Source organism: Crotalus tigris, unplaced genomic scaffold (assembly GCF_016545835.1).
Source record: "Crotalus tigris isolate CLP2741 ecotype Arizona unplaced genomic scaffold, ASM1654583v1 scf7180000021050.780039, whole genome shotgun sequence".
NCBI lineage: Eukaryota > Metazoa > Chordata > Lepidosauria > Squamata > Viperidae > Crotalus > Crotalus tigris.
Genome location: NW_024098328.1, coordinates 580,244 through 600,837, shown reverse-complemented (window position 1 = coordinate 600,837; position 20,594 = coordinate 580,244). Strand labels below are relative to the sequence as shown.

At 36.9% G+C, this 20,594-nt stretch overlaps 1 protein-coding gene across 5 annotated transcripts in view; it reads left to right on the top strand.

Moving 5' to 3' along the window:
- Positions 1 to 20,594, top strand: part of UBA6 (ubiquitin like modifier activating enzyme 6) — a 177,696-nt gene that overhangs the window by 133,325 nt on the left and 23,777 nt on the right. For all 5 annotated transcript variants that reach the window (XM_039369355.1, XM_039369353.1, XM_039369356.1 and 2 more), the window contains 12 exons: positions 62 to 151; positions 316 to 396; positions 797 to 925; positions 9,672 to 9,723; positions 9,804 to 9,867; positions 11,912 to 11,981; positions 13,807 to 13,878; positions 16,897 to 17,014; positions 18,263 to 18,456; positions 18,609 to 18,736; positions 19,690 to 19,777; positions 20,028 to 20,122. In XM_039369355.1, coding sequence (XP_039225289.1) covers positions 62 to 151; positions 316 to 396; positions 797 to 925; positions 9,672 to 9,723; positions 9,804 to 9,867; positions 11,912 to 11,981; positions 13,807 to 13,878; positions 16,897 to 17,014; positions 18,263 to 18,456; positions 18,609 to 18,736; positions 19,690 to 19,777; positions 20,028 to 20,122 — 1,181 coding nt within the window. The remainder of the gene's footprint in view (positions 1 to 61; positions 152 to 315; positions 397 to 796; positions 926 to 9,671; positions 9,724 to 9,803; positions 9,868 to 11,911; positions 11,982 to 13,806; positions 13,879 to 16,896; positions 17,015 to 18,262; positions 18,457 to 18,608; positions 18,737 to 19,689; positions 19,778 to 20,027; positions 20,123 to 20,594) is intronic.

Below are 20,594 nucleotides of genomic sequence, written 5' to 3'. Positions count from 1 at the left end.
TCATAGTGTATTTGTACCTGTTGTCTATACAATCTTTTTTGTGTGCTTTTTTAATATTTAGCGAGATCCACCTGAAGAAGAAATACCATTTTGCACAATAAAGTCTTTTCCAGCTGCCACTGAACACACAATACAGTGGGCAAGAGACAAGGTAAATTTTACCATGAGCATGATACATTCAGATCAGAAAGACAATTCCCATTGAAAGGAAGAAAAAGTAAAAATGAATTGCAGTCCTGGTTTCTTTTTTTAGCAAGAAAATGGGTAGATATGCAGTAGTATTTTCTCATAACATTTGATTTTTTTTTTTTTTAGTTTGAAAATGCTTTTTCACACAAGCCTTCCCTGTTTAACAAGTTTTGGCAAACGTATCCATCAGCAGAAGAAGTGTTACAGGTGATATTCTAAATTATTATTAAAATTACATGTGGAATTACTAGGTTTGTCATTTAATAAGTAAATTTTATGTAGTATTTTTTACATATTTGAGGGACTATTAATTGGTTTTCATATAATTAAATCTTTAGCACATGTTCATATTCTTCCAAAAAGCTAATTATGCAGAGGTTTGAACTAGAACGATCCTTTGAAATGAATTTGGTAAAATTTCATTTTAAAATGATACTGAATATAGTTAGGGTAAAATATAAACTTCTGTTATGCTATATATCTTTGGTTATTATCTTGCATGTTTACTATTGATTATAATTCTATTTTAACACATTGTGAAAATATATGTGCTTTATTTACTTGTAATTGGTGACATATATTCAAAGCTTGGTTTTATGTTTTCTAGAGAATAAAATCTGGGGAAAGTTTGGAAGGCTCTTTCCAAGTGATTAAGTCCCTGGGTAGAAGACCAAGAAACTGGTCCCAATGTGTTGAATTGGCAAGATTAAAATTTGAGAAGTACTTTAATCATAAGGTATGAATGCTTTACTTCTTTTGTTAATGACAAGTGATAAAACTAGATCACATTTATTAAAAATATCTTTTATTTTTTTGTATATAAATAAAGCAGATTATTTATTTATTTAAAATGCTTTTATGCTATCATTTTTAAAATATACTCCTAAAATAATGCATTGCTAGATATATAGTTTATTATTTATTTACTTGTCAGGCTAATCAAAAGTAAAATATTTTCTGAAATAGGCAAAAGAAATGCACTAAAATATATATGTGCTAAATACAAACAGTTAATGTTCAAATAAAAATATTGCCTATACACAATATCCTGGCCTGTTCAACATAATGGAATCTTAGTTGAATTGTCTTGTCTATAAACTTAGCAATTTTATTAACAAAGTATGCATTAGACCTCAAGAGGAAAGAGAGCAGTCTTTGGTTCATGAATAGCCATAGCAATTAACAGAGTGGTGCTGAATCGCATAGAACCAGAAACCTCACTAGAAGCCAAAATGTCACGCCTACCTCTAATTTACTTTGGCTATGTCATGAGTGCACATTCATTGGAGAAGTCAGTGATGCTAGGAATGAAGAAGAACTTGTTGGCTTAATACCAGCGTAGTTGATACAAAGATGAACATCCAACAACTGAAAGAAGCTATGCTTGACAGAGTAGCATGGAGAGCACTTATCTACAGTCTCCAAGACATAGACACGATGGAATGGTTAAAACTATGGTTCGTGTCCCAATGGGTGCTGTTTCAGTACAGATTTTAGATATTTAAGCCTAAAAGGGATATATAATTGACAATAAAATATGACACGAGCAGTATCTTTGATAATTGGTGCACCATTCATACATGTTCTCTTATGATAAGGCAAGTGATTGAAGTGCCCACATTTGATTTCTAAAGTATGTTCAGTGTAATAAAATACATATAAAACTAATATAATTATTTTTTAAAAACTTATCATTTCAAGTATTAGTGGGAAAACTATCTTATCACCTTTGACTTGCCAGTACTTCATAGAAATCCAGAACTGCAGTTTGACCATCAAACAGCATAAAAATTCACAATATCCTGCAAAAACAAAATCCAGGGTTTTAGGATATTGCTCTGTTGCCTAAAATGTTTTTTACCTATTTCTCTAGCCAACAAGCTTCTACTGTTAGAAACTGTTTAATTACTATTCTGTAACATCCACCAAACATTGATATAGTTAATTTAAAGAAAAAACCAACCACAATGCAATATTTTCAGTCCAGAAATACAGTTCAAGGATACAATATATAGCTGGTCCTCGGCCTACAACTATAATTGAGCCCAGCATTACAGCCATAAATTGTGCTAGTTGTTAAGTGGGTCACCATGTTATTGCACCTGATTTTGCAACTTTTTTGTGGAAATTGTTAAGTGAATAATTTGGTCATTAAGGGAAGTAAACACCACTTTCTGGCAAAACCATCATAAATTGTGGTAATGTGATCATGAAATTATGTAAAAGGCCACAAATATGAACCAGTTTCTGTGCCTAAAATTTCATCATATAACTGGGGGGAAGGGGACCAAAATATTTCAGCTTCAGTATCTATCCTGCTAAAGGACAATCAGGGTTGTCATAGCTTTTCTCCCAAGGAACAAGCATCTTTTAATTTAATTGCTGAAGTCACTGTCTGCAGTGATCTTGTTGTTGTTAATTGCGAAGTCGTGTCCGACCCATCACGACCCCATGGACAATGTTCCTCCAGATCTTTCTGTCCTCTACCATCTTCTGGAGTCCATTTAAGTTCACACCTACTGCTTCAGTGACTCCATCCAGCCACCTCATTCTCTGTCGTCCCCTTCTTCTATTGCCCTCAATCTTTCCCAGCATTAGGCCCTTCTCCAGTGAATCCTTCCTTCTCATTAGGTGGCCAAAGTATTTGAGTTTCAACTTCAGGATCTGGCCTTCTAAAGAGAAGTTGGGGTTGATCTCTGACTAATTTGAACACCTTGCAGTCCAAGGGACTCGCAGGAGTCTTCTCCAGCACCATAGTTCAAAGGCCTCAATTCTTTGGTCGCTCAGCCTTTCTTATGGTCCAACTTTCACAGCCATACATTGCAACTGGGAAAACCATGGCCTGGACTATACGCACTTTTGTTGGCAGGGTGATGTCTCTGCTTTTTAGTATGCTGTCTAGATTTGCCATAGCTTTCCTCCCCAGGAGCAAGCGTCTTTTAATTTCTTGGCTGCAGTCCCCATCTGAGGTGATCTTGGAACCCAGGAAAATAAAATCTGTCACTACCTCCATTTCTTCCCCATCTATTTGCCAGGAATTGAGAGGGCCGGATGCCATGATTTTGGTTTTCTTAATGTTGAGTTTCAAGCCAACTTTTGCACTCTCCTTCTTCACCCGCATCAAGAGGCTCTTTAGTTCCTCTTCACTTTCTGCCATTAGAGTGGTATCATCTGCATATCTTAGGTTGTTGATATTTCTCCCGGCAATCTTAATTCCAACTTTTGATTCATCTAGCCCTGCCTTTCTCATGATGTGCTCTGCATATAAGTTAAATAGGCAGGGCGACAGTATACAGCTTTGCCGGACTCCTTTTCCAATTTTGAACCAATCAGTGGTTCTGTGTCCAGTTCTCACTGTTGCTTCTTGACTCACATATAGGTTTCTCAAGAGAGAAATAAGATGGTCTGGTACTCCCATCTCTTTAAAAACATGCCACAATTTGTTGTGATCCGCACAATCAAAGGCTTTAGCATAGTCAATGAAGCAGAAGTAGATGTTTTTCTGGAACTCCCTAGCTTTTTCCATGATCCAGCGTATGTTGGCAATTTGATCTCTCTTCAAAATCCTGCCTGTACTTCTGATAATTCTCGATTCACATACTGCTGGAGTCTAGCTTGTAGGATTTTAAGAATAAGTTTACTAGCACGTGAAATGAGTGCAATGGTGCGATAGTTTGAACATTCTTTGGCATTGCCTTTCTTTGGAATTGGAATGTAAATTGACCTTTTCCAATCCTGTGGCCACTGTTGGGTTTTCCAAATTTGCTGGCAAATTAAGTGTAGCACTTTTACTGCATCGTCTTTTAAGATTTTGAATAGCTCAGCTGGAATACTGTCACCTCCACTAGCTTTGTTATTGCTCAGATTTCCTAAGGCCCATTTCACTTCACATTCTAGGATGTCTGGCTCAAGGTCAGTGACCACCCCATCGTGGTTATCTGGGATGTTAAGTTCATTTTTGTATAGTTCTTCTGTGTAGTTTTGCCACCTCTTCTTAATCTCTTCTGCCTCTGTTAGGTCCCTGCCATTTTGGTCCTTTATCATGCCCATCTTTGCATGAAACGTTCCCTTCATAAATTTCCAATTTTCTTGAAGAGATCTCTGGTCCTCCCTACTCTGTTGTTTTCTTCTATTTCTTTGCACTGTTCATTTAAGAAGGTATTCTTATCTCTTCTAGCTATTCTCTGGAATTCTGCATTCAGTTGGGTGTATCTTTCTCTTTCTCCTTTGCCTTTCGCTTCCCTTCTTTCCTCAGCTATTTGCAAAGCTTCCTCAGACAGCCATTTTATTTTCTTGCATTTCTTTTTCTTTGGGATGGTTTTAGTTGCTACCTCTTGTACAATGTTGCGAACCTCCGTCCATAGTTCTTTAGGCACTCTGTCTATCAGATCTAATTCCTTAAATCTATTTGTCACCTCTACTGTATATTCATCAGGAATATGATTTAGTTCATACCTGAGTGGCCTAGTATTTTTCCCTACTTTCTTCAATTTAAGCCTAAATTTTGCAACGAGAAGCTCATGATCTGAGCCACAGTCAGCTCCTGGTCTTGTTTTTACTGACTGTATAGAGCTTCTCCATCTTTGGCTGCAGAGCACGTAGTCAATCTGATTTCTATGTTGACCGTCTGGTGATGTCCATGTGTAAAGCCATCTTTAGGAGTCCCTTATTTGCTAGAAAATGCTGACCAGAAGCCATGATCTTAGTTTTTTTTAAATGTTGAGTTTCAAGCCACTTTTGCAGTCTCCTCTTTCACTATTATCAAAAGGCTCTTTAGTTTCTCTTCATTTTCTGTCATTAGAGTGGTATCATCTGCAAATCTGATGTTGTTGACATTTCTCCTGGCAATTCATCCAACCCAGCATTTTCCATAATGTACTCTGCGTATAAGTTAAATAAGCAGGGTTACAGTATACAGCCATGTTATACTCCTTTCCCTATTTTGAAAAATCAGTTGTTCCATGTCTTGATCTCCATACAAGTTTCTCAGGAGACAGATAAAATAATCTGATATTCTCATCTCTTTAAGAACTTGCCACAGTTTGTTGTGATCTATGCAATCAAAGACTTTAGTATAGTCAATGAAGCAAAAGTAGATTTTTTTTGGGAACTCCCTTGATTTCTCCATAATCCAGCACATGTTGACAATTTGATCTTTAGTTCCTCTATTCCTTCTAAACCCAGCTTGTACTTCTGTTGGTTCACATATTACTGAAGTTTAACTTGTAGGATTTTGAGCATGACCTTACTAACATGTGAAATGAATGCAGTTGTACAGTAATTTAAGCATTCTTTAGCATTGCCCTTGGGATTGAAACATAAACTGATTTTTGCTGGCATATTGAGTGCAGTACTTTAGCAGTATTATCTTTTATGTTTTTAAATAGCTCCACTGGAATACCATCCCTCTGCTAGCTTTGTTGTTAGTAATGCTTGACTTTGCACTCCAGGATGTCTGGCTCGAGGTCAGTGATCACACCATCGTGGTTTTCAGGGATATTAAGATCTTTCGTGTGTAGTTCTTCAGTGTACTCTTGCCACCTCTTTTTAATCTCTTCTGCTTCTGTTAGGTCTCTATCATTTTTGTCCTTTAACATAACATGTCCATTTTTGCACAAAACATTCTATTTTCTTTCTTTCTCATTTTATTTCCTTTATTTCTTTGCATTGTTCTTTTAAGAAGACCTTTCCTTGCTATTCTTTGGAAATCTGCATTCAGTTGGGGAATTTCTCTTTTGCCTTTCATTTACTTAAGGCTTCATCAGACAGCTACTCCGCTTTCTTGCATTTCTTTTTCTTTGAGATGGTTTTAATTGCTGCTTCCTTTCAATGTTACGAACCTCTGTCTATAATCCTTCAGTCACTCTGTCTTCCAGAAGTAATCCTTTAAATGTATTTATCCCGTCCACTATATATTCATCCCTATTTTCTTCCATTTAAGCCTGAATTTTGCAATAAGAAACTCATGATCTGAGCCACAGTTAACTCATGGTCTTGTTTTTGCTGATATAGAGCTGTATGGGGCTTCTCCATCTTTGGCTGCAAAGTATATAATCAATCTGATGTCAGTGTTGACCATCTGGTGATGTCCATGTGTAGAGTCACCTCTTCGGTTGTTGGACATCCTTTCAGCTTTGACCCAGCTGCTTCATTCTTTCGGACGCTACTTGTAATTGTCCTCTGTTCTTCCTCAGTGGTATATTGGGCATCTTCTGACCTGAGGGTGCTCATCTTTTGATGTTACATCATTTAACCTTTGGTACTGTCTATACTTTTCTTGGAGTGGATTGCCATTTTCTTCTCCATTGGGCCACATTTTGTCAGAACTCTCCACTATAACCTGTCTATTGTGAATGGTTCCTGCTCAGCTTATCTTATAGCTTTTTTGGGTTGTGCAAGCCCTCTTTGCTGTGACAAGGCTGTGATCCACGAATGGAGTCCTGAATGCCAGCTGTCAATTTAAAAAGGGTTGAATATTTTTTCTTAACTGAAATAATTGTTAGTTAAAAGGTCAACTTTACACTTCCCTCTTTGTAAACTTTAGCAGGAAATTGTAAGATAATATGTATTAATTTTACGAATATGTTGTAAAACTAAGTAAAGTTAATGCTAGCTTTTGAAATAAGTGAAATTAGACCAAATCTAATTTAGTACAGGAAGAAGTCAAATATAAATTCTTTAATCCAATTTTTTTGTTTCACACCATGAACTCAAGCAATATTTCTAGTCCACGTCTGGCCTGATTAAGAATTCACTTGATTCAATTTCTGTTTTTCAATAGTCCTAATCTTTTGCTCATAGCATTTTTGAAGTATAACATTGGTTCAGGCTAGTGAATTGAAGGATCAAAAAGTGATCAGATTAACCTTCGCTGTAACTTCCATGCTAAGCAATAAATCCAGATTATTGGAAACTGAAGAGTCTTCCTTGTCTCGTTCTAAAATTTCAATTCTAAAATTTTAATTTTCATATACTGTTTTATTCTTTTAACTTTTATTGTAACAGCCCAGAGTCCCACTTTGAAGGAGATGGGCAGTTTAAAAATGTGAAAAATAAATAAATAACCCCCTTTTATTTTATGTATTTATATGTTTTCTTTATTTGAATTGTCTTACTCGTTTATTTATTAAATTTATATGCCCCTCATCTTATCGTTGAAGTGACTCTAGGCAGCTTACAAAGTGATAAAAATATACAGTAAAAATTAATGAAACTTTTAATAGAGACTAAAAACCAAGAGGATAGATGGCATGAGACAGAAGTCTTTTCTGTTGCCCCAGCAGCCACTTCTTGTGACAAGGGGGAGGTGCTGACTCTAAGCCAGCCAGCAGAGCCAGGCTTTAAGGCCCTTCATGAAGGCCACGAGAATGGGAGCAGATCTCATTTACAATGGTAACCATGTTCCAAAGGGTGGAGGGAAAGGCTCTTCTTCCTGACTCTGCCAGCCAAAATTCCTTGACAGATGGGATTAATGTTAAGTCTCTTCTGCTGGAGCAAATGGGGTATCTACTTCAATCCCATTGGGGCAAGGTGACTCCTGATACCCTGGACCCATGCTATAAAGGGTTTTAAAGATAATCAATATCTTGAATTGGACCCAGAAGCAAACTGCAACCAATGCAGCTCGTACAACAATGGTGTTACATTTGCTACCCTAAGAGCTTCCAGAACTTGTCTGTGCTATTGCATTCTATACTAGCCATAGTTTCTGAAACACTTCCAGTGTAGCCCCAGGTTGAAATTTCTTTTCAATTAGAAATGTCATTGGAAGGATTTCTTAAATACGTTTTCTTCTTAAATTTGGCAATTGGCATGTATTTATGATGGTTGCAGTGGCCTGGGGACATGTGATCATCTTTTGTGACCTTCTGACAAGCAAAGTCAATAGGGAAGCCAGATTCTTTTAACAACTATGCTATTAACTTAACCACTGTAGTGATTCACTTAGCAACTGTGGCAAGAAAAGTTCTAACACTTAATTCACTTAACAACTGTCTTGCTTAGCAATAGAAATTTTGGGAACAATTATGGTCATTAAGTCGAGGACTACCTATAAATCATCAACCTGAAATATTCTAGATGTAGAAGATATGGGATAGCTATAACTTTAACACTTGCCAAAGTTCGCTGTCTTAGAAAGGTCTGCTGAAAATAAAAAAAACCTGCTATTTTCTTTAAACTATATATTCTTAAATATTTAATTTATGGTTAATATGTACAGAGTTATTAAATAGACTTTGAAATTCTAAAAAAACTTGAAGACCATTTGCCACCGGTCAGCTATACAGTTTTAAAAGCTGTTTTGGCTAGATAAATGTCCATATTCTCCTCTATAAATATATAAATCAGGAAGCATCACTACTTTCATATTAATAATTCAAAATATTGATTTCCTAACTTATTGATTGTACAGAATAAGAACGATGACCTTGATAAAGATATGCAAACTCCACTGCTAAAGTAATGGGAACTAAAACATTTTTTGAACCCAGATAATGTTGGGAAATATTAACCAAGCAGATATTAAGGTTGTCTTTGATTTTCAAGTTAATATTATTTTTATTTATTTCATTATACCCAAACTGAGGGGAAATCCTTCCATTGCAGGGGATCATGCAGAGAATAATATTTCAAGACCTGAAGTGGGGGGAGAAGCCTTTTAGAAATCTACATTTACTGATTAATAACTTTCATAGATGTCTTTTGAATATTAATCTAAATTATCTTTGTAAATATGCCAAAGAATGTATTAGCTCTCATTTCAGCCACATAAAAATAATGCTGGCTTTTAATGTGTATGTTTACATATGTGTGAGGGTATCAGTTCTGCCAACTGCAGAAGAGGGATAATTTCCTATTCCTCAAAAGCAGAAAAACCAAACAAACTGGAAGAAGTATAGAGGTTGGCCCCTCACCTAGGACACTCACCCGCATAACATTCCTGGTAGCCTGTTGTTATTAGGAAAATTGATAAATAAAAATCTCATAAATGTATTCAAGATTAAGATTAGGTAAAAATTCTACAAGAAATAAATTATTTTATAGTAAATTATATATTACTATCAACATTTTTAGAACAGGCATGTTCAACCTGGAGCCCAGGGGTTGCATCCAGCCCTGGACATCTAGTAATGCAGCCCCACAAGACTCCAAAAATTAAAAGAAGTTTGTTATTTATATTCATGATATATGATATGACAATATTAAATTCTTTATATATGGCCCAAGACAATTGCTCTTCAAAGACTTAGTGCAGTCCAGACAAGCCAAAAGTTGGATACACCTACTTTATCATAATTACTATTTGAATATTGAGCTCAAATAAATTTTCCAAGGGAAGAATTGTACAATAGGAGTTTTGTATTGTGTATTTTATTGCAGTTTCTGATCTGTAAGACTTTAGAATATGTTTATCATGTTTTTATTAATGAAAAACATTTATATGTGCTCATTGAACTTTGCTATCTATTTTTTTTACTTAGGCTCTTCAGTTACTGCATTCATTTCCTATTGATACACGATTAAAAGATGGCAGTAAGTGCAGTAATTTTATATTATATCAAATATAATTTTGCTGTTTTTAGCAATTAATTTATTTTCCTTTGAATTGGCAGGTTTGTTTTGGCAATCACCAAAAAGGCCACCTTTTCCAATTCAGTTTGATTTTAATGACACTTTGTAAGTATTTTTTTCTTTTTTAATATTGTTATTGTAATTGACAAAAATGCTTGTCTGTGGACTTATACCATGTTCCCCAAAAATAAGACCCACTCAGAAAATAAGCCCTAGCCTGATTTTAAGCATGTGTCTAATATAAACCCTATCCCAAAAATAAGCCCTAGTTAAAACCCGCCCACTCCGTCCCACTGTCTGGTTGCTTGCTGCTGCAATGGGGCAGGAGAGCATGCATCACACCGGTACTGCTGTCCACAAGATTAGGTGAAGCAGGTGGGGGGGATGGAGCTGCCCCACATGCCTTGCACCTGCTTATCTCAGGGCCCCCGCAGCCAGGCCATTCCCTGCTCGGCGACCTCCCTCCACCTGTTGAATGACCTGGCTGCCTGCCTGCCTCTTCCCTTTCACTCCCCTCCTGAGCCAGACTGCCATGTTATGGAGGATGGGTGGGGGAGGCTCAGTCACCTTACCCAGTCCCCCTCTGCCATTTTGGAGCCAGGGAGGAGTGACGATGAAAACCTCCCCTGCCACCTCCCAATACTTGCCACTCTTTTCTTTTGCAAGAAGACAAAGCTTCCAGTCTCCCTCTGATTGAAAAGTGTTTGGGTGCCTATGAAGTGCTTGGAAATAGAGCAATTCACTCTGTTTCCAAGTGCACTATAGACACCCAAATTCTTTTTGCCCAGACAGAAAAATGATGGAGACTGGAAGTTTCGTCTTGCAAAAGGAAAGAGTGTGGCAGGCAGAGGGAGGCAGCAGGGGAGACTTGCGTCGCCTGGCCCTTCAGCTTCCCCTGTCTGTTCACGCTGCTTTACTCACCTGAAGGTCTATTCTGCTGGCACTGCCCTTGCCACTGCAGGCAAGCAGACGGTGGGAGGGAGCGGCCAGTCGACTGCAAAGTCAGACATTCCCTGAAAATAAGCCCTACTGGATCTTTTGGTCCAAAAAAAATATAAGACCCCCAGTCTTATTTTCAGGGAAACATGGTAGTACTAGTTTTTTATTGGTATTTGTATACAAATGTGGTATTAGAAGATCTTTTATGGCTTTGAGAATAAGCTCTGAGTCCTGTAATAAAGCCCCCTGATGTACACATGTGAGTGGATTGCTTTTTTTGGCTATACTTGTTTGGTGTTATCTCTGAATGTTTCATTCAGTAATTTTTAGAACATATATTTTTATACATGCCAACCACATGAAAGTGCTAATTTCAGAAGTATTTAAATGAAAATTCATGCCTAAATTTAGTTTTTATCTATATCAAAATTTGAATTCTAGATCCAAGATATTGTTTCCTGATACTTCCAACTCCCCAAATGTCTCATTGCTTCATGGACTTGCTCCATTATTTGTCATATGTCCATTGGAAAACTTTTACCTTTTATCTCCAAATCCTATCAAGATATGGGTTATTTATTGGTTTTCTACCGCAGTAACAAGTTGGGCTAATAATCCTTATTTTTGCGTTGTTTAATGGAGTTGGTATAGTTGTGGCATAGTAGTGCTTTATAACCATTTCAAGTTTCTAAATATAAATTAATGTACTGAAAATGGAGAAGCAAAGAAAAGAATTGGAGGGTTGGTTAAAAGTATAACAAAAAGGGATAACAAATAAAGAAATTTTACAAACCCAAAGATAAGTTCTCTCTCTTTTTCTACCAAAAATAAAAAAAAGTTTTCCTTTGGTGACACATACTACACTTGCTCTCTACAAATGTTAGAAAAATGTTGTTTTAAGTATTCAACATCTTTTCACCATTTGGAGAACTTCGATAAAATAATAACTATGATTCAAAATAAACCACACAAATTATATTTCTAGATATACTATGTGCCTTTCTGCAGTCCTTCAAAGGGCTGTCCTAGCTTTAGGAAGGCCTAAGTTGATTCTGAACGTTGTCATAGAATATTCTGCTATGTTTAAGAGCATCAATTATTTTCTCCAAAGGAATTTGATTTGAATTGAGATTCAGCTAAATGTAGTTTGTTGTAAATTTGATTGGAGAAGCTTTTTGTTTTACTTTCCTATAAACTGTCTCTCCTTTAGGCACTACAGTTTCATACTGAGTACAGCAAAACTGTTTGCAACAATTCATTGTATCTCTTTTACAGAAAAGGTAAACCTTCAACTAGTTAATGCAGTATTTAATGATAGTTTAAAGTTATGACTGACACCCCAAAACTATTTATGACCCTATTTCAAAGTTACAACAGCTGCAGTGACACTGTGGGCATTCACCCTTACTACAGACCACTGGCATGCAGCACTCCCCACTTCTCTTCCCCACCAATACCATCCAATCATACCTGCAGCTCTTGAGCATCTCCCCATACCTCCTAGAAGCAGCTGTCATTTTGGGGGCCCTGATAATTCCTTGCTAAAATGACAGCTGCTTTCAACGTTTTCTGTGCCAATCAGCTGATCCCTGTCAGCTGGCCAGCAGGAGGCTGTGATGCTCTCCTGCCTCTGGCCTGGTTTTGGGAAGCCAGCCATTGCATAAAAAGCAGCTTTAGGACAAGCTTCCCCAAACTTTCCCTTATTTAACCCCCTCCCTCTCTCCCTTCCCCAGAAAGCCACATTTCTTCAATTAAAAAAAAAACAAGCTGGGGGAAGGGGCTTTCTCCCCTACACCAATTAGGTCTTGAAACTAAACTTCCCTCCGTTCTCCAATCTCTATCCCTTTTAAAAATCTTACCTTTATTCCAGGCTAAAGAGTAGAGGAGAAAAAAAAAATCCTTCTTCAGCTTTTTCTCTAGAACTGGAGGGAAAAAAATCATTTCCAAAAGTTACTTGACTAGAGACTAGTGCCACAAAATGGAGTCTCTGGGTCTTTGAAGCTTTAACTGTCCATCTGACTGTCTTAGAGCCCAGCTAAGACTTAAAGACTGGACTGGAGGCTGCTCTCCACAGGCAGTCAGATGGAGAGTTGAAGCTTGCAAACATTCAGCATCCTCCATTTTGTTGAGCAACTTTTGGAGATGACATTTTTTAGTTCAAAGAAAAAAGTTGCAGATTTTATTTCTTTTCAGCTTGGAGGTAAAGTATTTAAAAAGAATAGAGATTAGAAAGTAGAGGGAGAATTTAGTTTTAGCACCTAATTGTGAGTGGGGGTGCAGGGTCAAGTCTGTCCTTCCCAGTTTTTTTTTTTTTAATTGCAATGTAGTTTTCTGAGAGAGGGAGGAGATTAAACAAGGGAAATGTTTTGGGAAGCTAGTCCTGAAGTTGGCTTATATGCAAGGGCCCAGCTGATTGAAGCAGAAAGCTCCGAAAGGCTAGGTAACTTATCCTTTTTTGCCTCAAAACGCAGGGCATCTTGGCAGGAGGAAGAGCAGGAACAGAATTAGGAAAAGCATGCAGGGTGGGAGAGGCCTGAAGCATGCAGGCTTGTGCCTGCTAGGCCTCCCAGGATCTCCCTGCTAGAACTCAGGAAATGCACTGGGGAAAGCAGAGAAAGCTACTCATTATTTGAGGCAGCTCATTTAACATTGTCCCAGTTTTCAGTTCTAATGGGCAGTCTCCATTATGGTCATAACTAACTGTACTTATCTATTTTTGTTAGGTTTTCAGGCTAATTTGAAAAGTCAAGAAACAGAAAAAAAAATCCTTTAAAGGAGTAAGAATCCTCATAACAAGCTTCTGAGTTGAAGATTTTATCTGAATTCAGAATCAGAATTATCTGATTCCTGATACTCTGCTTTCTAGGGGTTTTTTTGCAATATATTTATTCTGATCAATTATAATTCAATTTTTCATATTTTTCATTATCAGTCATATTTTGATAAACTAAACTCAGATTCATGAAATCTGCTCTAACATTTACATGCTAAAATGTAAATGGTTGATTTTCTTGATTTGGAATGGAGTGAGAAGTGAAATAGCTTTGAAGAGTGCCTGTTTCATGCAGTTAATAATTATTGGGGTTTTTTTTTAATGACATATAGGATGTATCACAGGACACTATTTTCAAGATAATTTCTGGGTTACAGATTCAAGAGTTTCGACCTTCTAACAAAGTAAGTACAACTGTTGAGTAATGTGTATCTTCGTTTTCTTTTTTTCTGATTATTGCCTAGGATAATGGATGGATGGATGGAGACAGACAGACAGACAGACAGACAGAGAATTAATGCTAGTTATCCTGAAATAAATTGTGCTGAACATAGAATGAATTAACTTGGGTGTTCTTAGCAGAATTCTGGAGATAGAGAAAAAAAAAACCCCAAAGAAGAGAAAAGGAAACCTGAAACCTAAGTCATTCTTTTTTGTAGCAAAACCTGTGATCGACAAAAGTTCTGCCACAGTGAGTTGGGTAACAAACCTGAAAAACCTGAAAAAATAGAATAGGTACAACCTTCCATAACAAGAGCAATTATAAGGCAAGGAACAAGTCTCTGACTTCTTCTATTACAAATAGTCCTTATGATGGCAATTGAGATTGTGGTTGTCATTGCTAAATGATTCAGTCATAAAGTGTGGCATCATGTAAGCACATCCCTTAGCAACAACAATCCAGTCACTCCCAGTCCCAAGAGTTATAATAGTGGCTGAGATTGGGACAAGAGGTGGGAGTTATTAAGAGTCTCACTGATTAGGCAGCCAATATGATGCCATAGAGATGTTTATGAGAACACTGAGATACTGGGTAGATAATGGATCACTCTCAGGGATGGCCTTGGAACCAGGCTGGAACCTGCTGGGAAGGAGACAATCCCCATTTCTAATTTCCAAGTGGTTATAGCAAAAACAAAAGCATGCAAAGAATGCCAGAAACTTCTTCCTCTCCCATTTCCAACAGAATGACAGGATATCTGCATAGTGGACTGACACTGAGTTTGTGGATAGCAGGGTGCAAGTCTAATAAGGTGGGGTGGGTGGCATGCTGGGAATGCAGGCCAGGGGGACATCACAGTGGGCATGTAGGAAAGCCAGAAAATGAATGATGTGGCATGAGCACAGGAAGGCTGTAGTATGAACAGAGTGATGGCATGTGAATGCAAGCACACGAAGGGTACTTAACCAGAGTGACTTAGAACATTCCTTATTGGATTCCCCATTGACATTACTTGTAGGAAGCCTGTAGGGAAGGTTGTAAATGGCAATCATATATCCATGGACATTGCAACCTTTCTAAGTGTGAGCCAGAATCTAAATTATGGTCACATGACTGCAGGGATACTGTGAGGGCCGCAGCTTGTTGACAAATCTTGCTGTTGTCAGCTGCCCATAGATATATCTGTTTAAGTTAGGCAGCCATATAAGTTGGATACATACACACTTGCATATATATCTAAGTAAACTGGTTGTATTTATTTAGTCAAAAATTTTAATGCATAATTACTTCTTGGTTGATATAAAGTTGTTTTCAAATGTTCTATTAGTTAATACATAGTGCCACTTTCCACATTTATAAAAATCACAGTGTAGACACTCCTCAACTTTATAACTGTTCAGCTTAATAAAGAGACTTAAACGACCTGGATTCAAAGACATGGCTGTTGTAGTGCCCCTATGGTTACATGATTGTGATCTGGGGTCTTCACAACCCATCTGCACTTACAACAAGTTACCAAGCCCTCTTCATCATGTAATCACCATTTGCAATCTTCCCTGCTGGCTTTCTCAAAAAGTCAATACGGATGCCAGCAGAAAAGGTAGCAATCCACTGCTGCAGGAGTCCCTCTGTTTCCTTGAGGGCTGGCTGACAAAAGGTCCCAAAGAAGCCATTTTGGAGCAACATTTTTAGCCAACTTTATTGAAAGCTGAAGGGTTGCCTGCCAGATTGATTTTGCCTTGATGTAGGATGGCATCTATCTTACAAACAGCCCTATTATTAAACAAAGATGCTGGTTTAAAATATCTGTGGCCAAAGCCAAGAGGAATTTTAGCCTACGCTGCCTAGAGTCACATATATGTGAGTTGGGTGGCTATATAAATTTGTTTAATAAATAAAAAAGTGTCCCAGGCTAAAATCCCTTTTTTGATTTCATCATGGACTTTTCCAGCCAGTGACTCTCCACCAAGCAGCCCTGTCACTCTCAAAGACTCTGGCTGAAAAAAGCCTTTCCATCTTTTAGAAAGATTGCATGAAATGGCTTTCAAACCAGAAAATTAGCAAATAGTGTTTCTAAATGCTATATATAGGCTGATGCAATGGCCCCCAACTTTTTGAGCATCAGGGACTGGTTCCGTGGAGAGAGGTTTTTCCACAGACCGGAAGGTATGTGGTTTTGCATGCTGACTGCATCCTGCAGATGGGGCTTCACTTGTTTGTGTAACCGATGCTGGTCCACGGATCGAGGATTGGGAACCCCTTGGCTAATTTACAGTGGGGAAGGGAGTCAGCTGTCTGTCAGAGAATGAAAGCTCTGATCCCGAAGAGCTGAGCCTTCTTTCTCCAGCACAGATAGCCGGTTCCCCTCATCACCATGTGCTAGACTAGGAAGCTCAGGTGTGGGGAAAGGAACTGGCTGTCTGACAGAAAAAGGAAGATTGGATCATGAAGAACTCTCTGGTAAGCAGCATTTTGCTCTCAGAGAGGATTGATGAAAATGATCCCTCATGGAGGGATTTCTTCTTCATTTAGCTTCACTGAGAACAAAACTATTGCCTGAAGGAGAGATACCACCTCTTTGGCAATCAGTATTTTGTTCTCCAAGAGGCTGGGTAAATACTGGTTCTGCACATGGAGGGGAGATGTCTTCTCTCTTTCAGCATGTAGATCTTTCACTCCATTTGCAGGTTCCATTACGGTCATAAGTTGAGAATTACCTGTACATCCAGTCGTCCCTAAGTTTGAGTCAGAATTTTGGTACTTGGTTTTTAGGCATAATCTACCAGTCTGCTGCTTCTATACTTATCTTTCCAGTCTAAGCGTGTTTGATATCAATCCCAAAATGTGTTACTTTAAATTGTATTGTAATGAAATTAGTATTTTCCTCTGCTTTACTTATACTTTATAATACGGAGTAATATTTTTCTCAATTAAATTTAATAAAAATATTTGTTGTACTATTTATTGTTAATGTGTATAGGTTGTACAAACAGATGAAGCAGTACGGAAACCAGATCCTATTCCTGTAAGCAGTGAGGATGAAAGAAATGCTCTTCTTCAATTGGAGAGTGCCATCTTGGCCAACAAAGTTACAAAAAGTTAGTATCAATTATTAGAAATATAGAAAACTGACTTTTGATTAGATTGATTCACTCAATATATGTAAATATTAAAAACAATTATATTAATTATATTATATTAAATTATCAAACAATTGATGAATAAAATAAGAACCACAATGGAAAGGAAATGAGAGAAAAAGATTTTCAGAAAAGGGATTTTATATGATGTTTGAATGCCAGGTCAGAGGAGATTTGACTTCAGATATGACACACAATTTGGCTTCTTTCAATATTTACTGGAGGCAAGCTCTCACTAAGAAACCTAGCACATCTTTAATACTTGAAAATTAATTATTAGTATTATGACAGTTGAAAGACTTCTGTTTTCCATGAAATCAGCATTGATTAGTAGTCTGGTTAAGCTCTTTCAAGTTTTTTAAGATGCTCAAAATAGATTTGCTTTTATTGATTGATCAATTAATCTTATTGCTATATATAGAATGCTTTATTATATGCCTTTGTCTAAATATGGCTGCCTCAGGAATAAAGCACAGTGATGTACTGGAGACAGCTTGTACTGGTTCACAAGAACTGATTCATAAAATTGTGGGAATTTTGCCAGCTGGTAGAAGACTGAGCTCAGGTACAATGCCTAGCATGCTAATAAGTTGTATTATGGCTAATGGCATAATACATGGCATCAATGGAATTGGCAGAACTGGTTCTTAAACATTTACCAGCACATACTATTGCATATAGTTGTCACAATAGTGAAATCTGAATGACACACTCTATATCAGTTGATGCCAGAAAATCCAGGAGCAAAACAAAAGAGTATAAAGAACTCTTTCAAGTTGTAAACCTGTTTTTCAAAAGGACAGCTAAACAAGCTAAATTTATATGACTATATTGTTTTGTTAGATGCGTAATTTTGCTTTTCCTAAGATTTCAAAATGTATATCAACTTTTTAGTAAGTTTTAAACTATTCTACATTAATGAAAAAGTTTTGGTTATAGAGTTCTTTCTATAAGTGCAATGTTTTTAAAATATGGTTAATTCCCATCTATTCCTTTTTGCTGACAGGTACCTTCATTTTATTAAATTGTTTCCTTATTCAAGAGGAAGTTTCTGACAAATGATTAATATTTCTAATAGATTTCCAATTTTATATCTTTTCAAGTACTATCAGTATAAACAAAATTTTCCTTAAGAAAATTAAAATAAGCATTTAATAATAAATAAAAATAATTATGAATTAATAAAGAATTTTTGTTTCTGATTAGATGATTTACAGATGAAGGAACTTAACTTTGAGAAGGATGATGACAGTAATGGCCACATAGACTTTATTACAGCAGCTTCCAATTTGCGTGCCAAAATGTATAACATTGAACCCGCAGATAGATTGAAAACAAAACGTATAGCTGGAAAAATTATCCCTGCTATTGCAACTTCTACAGCAGCTGTATCTGGCTTGGTGTGTAAGACTGCATTTTTATTCAAACACAAAAATACACAAGTCTGTTGTTCATTATGTATGTTGCATATATTCATTGTTATTTTAGTTGTATTTTAGATGAAATATATCACTTTTCCCTGCTTTTACATTCCTTTCTTTTTCTTCTCTAGGTTGCTTTGGAACTGATCAAAGTAGTCGGTGTCTGCCCATTTCAAGCATATAAGAACTGTTTTTTCAACTTAGCCATTCCAATAATTGTCTTTACAGAAACAGCTGCAGTTAGAAAAACAGAAATAAGGTAAATTAAGATATTAAACAGGATATATTTTGAATATGCAATTTTCTAATGAAATCTCTGTATACTATGCAACTGAAAAGTTTATCAGTAAAGTTAATTTTTTAGAATATCACCTGCTGCCAGGTAGGCAATACAAAGAATATACAATAATATTGTGTTCTAAGAAACAGCATTTCCTAAAATGTCCCATTGGAACATTCCCACCAAGCTGTGTTCTGGCAGGATAGAACTCTAAACTTTCCAAACATTCTATATTCCATATGGAACAAAGCTCTAAGTGTTCATAGTGTTACACTGCAGGATACAATGAAAATTTGGATTAAAAGAAATGGGTAACAATCCAAGGTAGGAGGCATAGGGGAATGTCTTTAATAGGCAGTGGGAAAATCCATTACCAAAACAACTATCAGAGAAGTGCGGTTTAAATCCATTTCAAGAAATTAATTTGCAAAAATGCCTCGCTATTCACATGAAGTTAAAGTGAGGTAGTTGTAATATTCTGTTACTATAGCTGTTCTAATAATCTCCCTAATAATCTAATAATCTCCCTCCCTCCCCCTCTCCCTCCCCCCTTTTCTCTTTTTTCACTGTTTCTCTCTCTCTCCCCCTACCTATCCAATTCTCTACCATAGTTGCCCATCTAGTCAATGACTCTGGGGGGCTAATTCAACATGATATTGGCTTGGTAACCTGCTATCAACATTCAACAAATGGAACTATATTTTTTTCTTTGCTATGCAATGTAAAAGCTCAATTGTCTGTGGAGTCAGTTATCCAGGTTATAATTATCCCAAACATGCTTTTTCACGAGGCAACTGGATTTTCTTGTCCAGTTGCCTCATGAAAAAGCATCCTTGGGAAAGCTTAACTGCAACATCAGATTGATAATCCCTTGTTCCCCAACACTATTTTAGGGATTTACAAAAATGCTTTACATTCTTATTTTGTAACAGAAATGGGATATCTTTCACAATCTGGGATAGATGGATTATTCATGGGAAAGATGATTTCACACTCTTGGACTTCATAAATACTGTCAAAGTAAGGTATTTTAATAATAGTAGAATAATTGGGAGACATATTAGTGTTCTGTTAGATTTCATTAAAAACATTATGCCTTTTAAGTCATTAGCTATTATCAGCTGAAGTTTTTGTTTTATAACGTGTGTTTACCAAAGAAGGAAAGAATATATAAAATAGATAAAAATGACTAAATTGAGTTTTTTCCTTTGTTTCTAAATACATCATTTTCTATCTGATATGGTTGAATTTTTTAAAATGTGTGTTACAGGAAAAATATGGAATTGAACCAATCATGGTTGTCCAGGGAGTCAAAATGTTGTATGTACCTGTAATGCCTGGCCACGTTAAACGATTAAAGCTGACGTAAGTTTTAACTGGGCATAACTCAAAAATTAATGGGGACTTTGAGTTTCTATCACAAAATTCTGTTTTACGCTGAAGATGTTTGGAGATTTCTTTATGAAACAGATTGGTATGTTGTCTATTATGTAGGGAATAATAGCATTTTTTTGTTGTTTGGGCATCAAACATTAGAACCTTATAAGATTTGATATAGTCTAGTTCAAGACTTTTCAACCAGTGGTATGGCTACCACCTGTGGTACATTGGCACCTGGCAGGTGGTACACAACCATCCTAATAAAATGGTAGCTGGGGAGGGGAATGAGCTGAACCAGTGGCAGCACCGCACAAGTCTGAGCGAGAGACGGCTGGAGCTGCAGGGCTATCAGGGTTCAGCTGAAGCGCCAGGATCAGTGCTTCTTTGGGGCTGTCAGGGCTCAGTGGAAGCACCAGGATCAGCGCCAGGCTCCAGCTGGAGCTCGGTGCTGATCCTG